Below are 8,202 nucleotides of genomic sequence, written 5' to 3'. Positions count from 1 at the left end.
TGGAGATTTGATGTTTTATCAGATTCATGATATTCATGGTACACTCATGAAATGGTCGTACTATAAAATCGCCACTTCATCACTACCTTGGTGATGCTGTGTCACATTGCTCAAGCACTGACCATAACACCACATTCAAACTCACTTAAATCTTGATAACCTGCCATTGCAGCAGCAGTAACTGATCTAACAACTGTGCCAGACACTTTTTGTTTCATATAGATATTGTCAAAAGCTGCACTGCATTTTGCCTCTTTATATATCTCTGTGTTTGAATATGCATGCCTATACCAGTTTCTTTGGCGCTTCAGTGCAATATGAACAAGCAGTGATGACAAAACAATGTTTAATTTGTTGTTTTATATTTGTAACTATTATTGTTTCTTTGTCAAAATCAGTTAAAGGGGTTTACATTTTACTGTTCCATTTGCTTTGTAATGTTATCTAAAAAGCTTTTAAACCAATTTTTAACAAGTTCACTTTTTCAAGTACAAAAAAATATGACACAATTTTAGGTAAATATTTTGTCACAAGGCTAAGGAACTTCAGCACTCTGAGATACCTCTACTCAACGTTTGAAAGGCAAGTTTTTAAGTGTTACGAGAAAAGGATGTGAAAAGTGAAAAAGAAACTGTAGGACCAATCTAGTAGGCCCTACTACTTCTCTATGCTGCTGTAAAACAGAAACAGGAGTTCATTAAAAAAGGTTTATTTGTCTTCTCAGAGAAAAATTAAAATATCACTCAACAATACCTAACATAAAAACAACAACAGTAAATCAATGTACAAAAAGATATGAGATCAATTAATATATTTATGGAATAGTTTTCTATTATAGTATTTTGTATTCCTCTTAAACAAGGAAGTAGTCACAGTCAAACACTTTATCTTCCTAATTTAATATTTTGTACATCACTCATTTTTACTTCAGTGCTGTTGCTGACAATGTAATATAATGTAGCAAATTACACCAATAATTTAGTATCTTATTTTTACACTATGATCTACAATGGAGCACATTTCAGTTGATAACTGAAATATTTTGTACTAGAAACAACTCACTGGATCCTTGCCCAGAATTAATTGGCAAGGAAAGTATTTTGAAGTAAATAAATAGTTTCCAGTTTATCATCACCACATTAAACTGCAGTAAATGTCAAAAGCACAACACGTCTAAGAGCATTATCTGTAAGAAATTACTGTCTCTCTCAGTAACATGCTGTGTATGTGTGCTAAGATGTTTCCTCAAAAGTCAAGTGAGAGTGATGTGCCATTTCATGCGAGGCAGTTATCTGAAGAAATTGGTGATTAAGCGATTCATCTAGCTCCAGATGTTCTTGCAGGGCTGTTTCAATGTAACCTAAAAGAAAGAAAAATATGTCTTTAATATAATCAAGTATTAGCTATTAAAATAAAAAGAATGAAGATGAAAAATTGTTAAAGTAAACACAAAGGCGACACACATTACCAAATTTTAGTGTGTATATATACAGGGTGTTTCAAAAATGACCGGTATATTTGAAATGGCAATACAAACTAAACGAGCAGAGATAGAAATACACCGTTTGTTGCAATATGCTTGGGACAACAGTACATTTTCAGGCAGACAAACTTTTGAAATTAAAGTAGTTACAATTGTCAACAACAGATGGCGCTGCGGTCTGGGAAACTTTATAGTACGATATTTTCCACATATCCACCATGCGTAGTCTCTGAATGAAATTACCCAAAACCTTCGACAACGTATCTGGCGGAATGGCTTCACATGCAGATGAGATGTACTGCTTCAGCTGTTCAATTGTTTCTGGATTCTGGCGGTACACCTGGTCTTTCAAGTGTCCCCACAGAAAGAAGTCACAGGGGTTCATCTCTGGCGAATAGGGAGGCCAATCCACGTCGCCTCCTGTATGTTTCGGATAGCCCAAAGCAATCACACGATCATGAAAATATTCATTCAGGAAATTAAAGACGTCGGTCGTGCGATGTGGCCGGGCACCATCTTGCATAAACCACGAGGTGTTCGCAGTGTCGTCTAAGGCAGTTTGTACCACCACAAATTCACGAAGAATGTCCAGGTAGCGTGATGCAGTAATCATTTCGGATCTGAAAAATGGGCCAATGATTCCTTTGGAAGAAATGACGGCCCAGAGCAGTACTTTTTGAGGATGCAGGGACAATGGGACTGCAACATGGGGCTTTGCGGTTCCCCATATGCGCCAGTTCTGTTTATTGACGAAGCCGTCCAGGTAAAAATAAGCTTCATCAGTAAACCAAATGCTGCCCACATGCATATCGCCATCATCAGTCCTGTGCACTATATCGTTAGCGAATGTCTCTCGTGCAGCAATGGTAATGGCGCTGAGGGGTTGCCGCGTTTGAATTTTGTATGGATAGAGGTGTAAACTCTGGTGCATGAGACGATACGTGGACGTTGGGGTCATTTGGACCACAGCTGCAACACGGCTAATGGAAACCCGAGGCCGCTGTTGGATCACCTGCTGCACTAGCTGCGCGTTGCCCTCTGTGGTTGCCATACGCGATCGCCCTACCTTTCCAGCACGTTCATCCGTCACGTTCCCAGTCAGTTGAAATTTTTCAAACAGATCCTTTATTGTATCGATTTTCGGTCCTTTGGTTACATTAAACCTCCATTGAAAACTTCGTCTTGTTGCAACAACACTGTGTTCTAGGCGGTGGAATTCCAACGCCAGAAAAATCCTCTGTTCTAAGGAGTAAACCATGATGTCCACAGCACACTTGCACGTTGTGAACAGCACACACTTACAGCAGAAAGACGACGTACAGAATGGGGCACCCACAGACTGCGTTGTCTTCTGTCTTCACATCACTTGCAGCACCATCTGTTGTTGAAAATTGTAACTACTGTAATTTCGAAAGTTTGTCCGCCTGAAAATGTACTGTTGTCCCAAGCATATTGCAACAAACGGTGTATTTCTATCACTGCTCGTTTAGTTTTATGACTATGATTTCTTTTTCCTAATAATAGGCTGGGATGAACTCATGCTGACTCAGGATCCTTCCACATTGTGTGACTGTTTTTATGGGTGCTGGAGGCCTTGCATATAGGTAGATACCAGCATTATTGTTCATTGTTTTATTTGATGAATCTTATCTTTAGATGTAATCCATGTTTCAATAATTTGGAGTCATGTCAAAGACATTCTTATATACCCCCAAATCTGGAGAGAAAGATCAGAAAGAAGTTTCACTCAAGCCTCTAAAAGCATGGGTGTTACAAGATATTTTAATGATTAACTAAGTGCAGATTTTAGTAGAATAAAAGTCTGCTTTAGTTGTCAGTAATTTCTCATTTATTGCAGGACTGCTTTTGAAGCCTAAAGTTTCACCTTCAGGAGCCACCAATTTAATTATGGAAATGTAAAATATAATTATGCAAAAATATAAATGTGTGGCACTCAGATCAGTCAGTCATGAGGGCATCACACACAGACCAAACAAACACATGGGGGCCTAGGACAAATTACATGTTGCCCACCTTGACAGCCAACACAGACTTCTGTCATCTCATGACTGACTCCTGTCATTGCCAAACATTTGAGTGTCCATAGTTATTTGGTGGCACATGAAGATGGAGCTTTAGGCTTGGAAAGCAGTCACGTAATAAATAAAAAATTATTGCCAACTAAAGAGGATTTTTATTCTATTAATATGTTTCTCAGTTGTGGATGTTCACCTGATCATTTAGTCTGTAAATGTAGATGGAATTACAGGACTGAATGGTTCAAGTTATTACACTGCCACTTTTACATACAAAGGAGTTAAAATTTTGAGAGTCACATCAGCTCTTTACCCACCAATCTATTCTGCACTCTACTATTGCAGTATACATCCTTTACACATATATAATATTTATTTAGTTAAATTCACAATTTTTATTAAAGAGGTTAGGCTCATGTTAAGCCAAAGGTCATTTGAAAGATGCAATCACATCTTTATCATACTTATTTGGCATCAGACTGTTGATGTGACAGAATTGGAGAGTAGCTTTACTCTAAAGATACAGATTTAGTTATAAAGTTCCTAACTGTATGCCTAAGTGACACATGATATTTCAAACTCCTGCTGTCACTACTCCACAGAACTAAGTCAGTAACACATTTAAAAAAAATGAGAAATATGTATACAGGGTTGAATGGACATAATATTACATATTTACAGCCACTATCAATGATGCAGCAATGTACATCTGATAACTTTTATTCCAGTTATTCAGATGTAAAGGTGAGGTTTTTGGACCCAATGATGGTCTGATCCTAGACTGAAATCAATTGTCTCTAATAAAATATATTATTACAGATGTGTATTGCATAAGCAGTTCTTAACAATAATTAAAGCTGTACAACACCATCTCCACAAAATATTTCTACTAATGGGAAAGGTGTCTTGAAATCACAGCAGTTTGTATTAGACAATGTATTTATTATATTTCAAGTTAATAGAAAATGTCCCTACAATTAGTAAACTTCATCCACATCCACATCTCCACTAGACTTTGTCATTGCTTCTCTGATTCAGTACAGTTGTGGTAAAAATTATATTTTGTCTCATTTCACACAAAAGTAACACAAACCAACAATTAGTAATATCAGTGCCGATTTTCCGCACTCTGATTAATGATTGTTCAGAATGCGCTCACCTGCAACTCACTCTGCAGATTCCCTCAGACCAACTGCCATGTGTCATGCAGGCAGGCACGAACATGCTGCTACACTTGAATGATGGGGTATCCCTGTGCCACCTATGGGCTCTGGTCCAGCAGAGATGAGTTACAATTGATATGTAGTCAACTTTATCGACATCTGTACCCTTACACAACCGTCAGTCCTTAATAAAGGATATCAGGACCCAGGTATCATGTTAATAAGAAGTCTGCCCAAAAGCCTGCTGGATGGTGTACATGACATTAATTTTCCAAAGGAGTTCAAAGGCTGTCTGATGGAAAAGGAATGTTATGGTTTTATTGATTACTTATTAAATTAAATTTTTTGGTATTGTTCATTGTAGTAATTAGTGTCAAAAGCCAAAGTTAAATTGTTGCTCTTTAAAAAAATATGTGATAATGAACCCTACAGGATCAAATGAAATCAAATTAAATCAATCAGGTCAGTGAAATGAATATCAATAGAGCTCAGCATCCCAAAAGAAGTATATTCATAAATTATTTTTTGTCTCAGTATCCAGTTACATCTTCAGTGTGCGGTTTACCTTGATGTCAAGGCTTTTTTCTTTTATTATAGACCAGCTGACTGCCTGGTGTTGCCTGGGTATGTATTTATTCTGAGCTTCTATTAGGTCATCTCCTCCTCCCAGTTCTGTTCATCCATTTCCTCCTTCACTCCCTCTCTGTCCATCTCCTCTACCCTCTCTCTCTGTCCACCTCCTCCATCCCCCACCCTTCCACTCTGTCCATCTCACCCTGCTCATCTGTACACATTCTCCTCCCTCTCTCTCTTTCCATCTGCTCCTCCTCTATGTGTCCATCCGCTCCCTCCTCCTCTGCGCATCTCCCACTCACCCTCTAATTCCACCCACCCTCCCTCTCTCTATCTCCCCCTCCTCCCTTCTCTCTCTCTCCATTTCCTCCTTGCCCCTCTCTCTATCCATCTCCTCCTTCCCCTCTCTCTTTCCTTATAGTTCTCCCCCCCCTCTCTCTCCATCTCCTTTTCTTCTCTTTCTCTGTCCATCTCGTCCTCCTCCTGTCTTAGTTCATCTCCTCCTCCACCTCTCTCTGCATGCCTCTTTTGCCCCCTGTCTCTGTTCATCTACTGCTCCTACCTTTTTCTGTACATCTCCTCCTCTCCCCTCTCTCTGTCTATTTCCTCCTGCTGCCCTCACTGTCCATCTCCTCCTCTCTCCTATCTGTGCCCATCACCTTGTCCCCCTTGCTGTTTATCCTCCTCTTCCTCCTCATTCTCCTCCTCCTCCTCCTATCTCTTTCCATGTCATCATGCTCAACCCAATTGCAGGCTGGTGGTTTTACCCCCACGGCATTTCTTTGTCAATGGTAACTAATATGTGTACCAAATTTGGTTTAAATTGTCCCAGGGACTTAGGATGTGATTTTTACCCATGGTTTTGCGATTTACTGATATATAAAATATATTTCATATATATTTAGCATACTTCACACGTATGTATCCACACATTTTACCTGCATCACTAGCAAATTTCGACCTCCAATTCCATTTTCACATAGCTCAATGTTTATGAGACATCGTATCTCCTGAACTACATTCTACACAATGACTTTGCAGATACATCCTGTTGTATGTATGGCTACTATCTGCAAAATTTGTAGTGAATAGACTTAATAGTAAAGAAGTAATGAATTAAAATGTCATGCATGATGTAGTTTTTCATCAATCTCAGTGTTTGAGACATGTTATCTCCTCAGCTATATATGTCATACAGTGATATAATTTTGCTGGTACATTCAGTCATTCAGTGGTACATGTGAATACTGTCTGAAAAATGTGTCATGAATACAGTTAGTCATAAAGAATCAATAAATTAAAATGTCATGTTTCATGTGGCACTTTTACTGCATGAGCAGTGAAAATGTGGTAAGTGATAAACTCTTTTCCTTTATCATTTTGTGTGAGTTGTCAGCAAGAAAACGTTTTGTAAAGGTTTGAAATCATGTGAAAAGGTTTGTTGCAAGGCTCTGAGTGCTCTCATTCTCAAATACTGGATGACTAAAGTACAAGCTTTTGCACATTGTGGGTTACACTGCTTTTTCACCCCCACCTCATCCCTTTGATAGGTAGATGGTTCTTATCCCAACAGCAGTTCTCTCTAGACAGTAAGTGATATGTGTACCAAGTCTGGTTAAAGTAGATCAAGTAGTTTAGGTTGAGATGTGGAACATACATACATATTTACATACATCCATTTTTATAATATGTGTTGATGTGTCCGCCACAATCTAGGTTATTAAACCAGGATGCCTGTACACATTATTTTCCAGTTTACACCAAAATGCTTATTAGTGATCACAGAATTATGTCCTGAGCTTACTACAATAGAAAATTGACAATGATGATGCTATGGCATTCTCACATTTTTTTCTCCACTTCTATGTTCACAAACTGTCTGGTTACATTTGACCCAACTCTCTCTGTTTCACTCTCTATCTCTCTCTCGCTCTCTCTCTCTCTCTCTCTCTCTCTCTCTCTCTCTCTCTCCCCCCTCTACCCCTTCCATATACCACTGCTCTCTCCAACTCATCCCCTACCACACATCGATATCAATACATCATCACTGTACTCCATACAGATTTGAAATTTAATGATACCAATAATTAAATTCACAAGGACTTGCCAAGGACCTCTGTTCAAGTATAGTAGTTCAATGAAATAGCCCATAATGAAACTATTACAAGGCTGATGTATAGTAGTTCAATGAAATAGCACATAATGAAACTATTACAAGGCTGATGTTTGGACTAGCATTGTTCCTTTTTAACTGTAATCATATTATGGGATTCCCTGTCTCTAATGTGCTGTTAATTTCATACTGTTTCCCTGACAGGTGTTACACAATTCACAAACAGTAGAAGGACAATGAAGATAATTGAAAGTGAAGAAAAATAAGTTAAATGTTTAATGGGTAAGTAATGAAAGTGTTATACCTATATTATCGCTCAACATTTTTTGTATAGAATCATAGGGAATGTATTCTGGAGCTGCACCATTATGGCTCTCTGATGGTTCTTGTGAGGTGACTGATGCCATATCCTCTTCATCATTTTCATGGTTTACGTTGTTTGTAAATACGTGTTGATCTGTAAACAAAATTTAAGAAAATGTGTTGATACAATCTATAAAAAAAATCTTCATTCAAATCTAACAATACCCACATTGTTTGAATGATTTGCAACTCCTGTGTTCCATCACATATGTGACTTTTGGCAATTTATCACCTGTGTTTCCCTATAGTCTGATTGAAAGATATTATCTGAGGGATTTGTCAATGTAATAAAAGCAGCTCTGCTTGTTGCTGAAGGCATTTTCCACTTATTAATGCAGTTGTGCTATAATCTGTACTTTTCTTTATGATACAGCATTACACATTGTCTGAATGTGGGTGTTGTATTTAGTATTGATTGTTGTTAAATAAGGTACAAGGTAACAGTCTCTGGGAATGCAAAACATAAAAAAG

At 38.1% G+C, this 8,202-nt stretch overlaps 1 protein-coding gene across 1 annotated transcript in view; it reads right to left on the bottom strand.

Annotated features, from left to right (window-relative positions):
- Positions 1 to 687: 687 nt before the first annotated feature.
- LOC126299197 (zinc finger protein GLI4-like) overlaps positions 688 to 8,202 on the bottom strand; it is a 45,560-nt gene continuing 38,045 nt past the window's right edge. The window contains exons 9-10 of the mRNA XM_049990978.1: positions 7,673 to 7,825; positions 688 to 1,360 (exon numbers count right to left, since the gene is read on the bottom strand). Of these exons, the coding sequence (XP_049846935.1) occupies positions 1,233 to 1,360; positions 7,673 to 7,825 (281 nt within the window). The 3' untranslated portion in view covers positions 688 to 1,232. The remainder of the gene's footprint in view (positions 1,361 to 7,672; positions 7,826 to 8,202) is intronic.

This window comes from Schistocerca gregaria, chromosome X (genome assembly GCF_023897955.1).
Source record: "Schistocerca gregaria isolate iqSchGreg1 chromosome X, iqSchGreg1.2, whole genome shotgun sequence".
Taxonomy (NCBI): domain Eukaryota; kingdom Metazoa; phylum Arthropoda; class Insecta; order Orthoptera; family Acrididae; genus Schistocerca; species Schistocerca gregaria.
The sequence above is the reverse complement of the archived record's forward strand: the minus strand, read 5'-3'. Positions and strand labels throughout refer to the sequence as shown.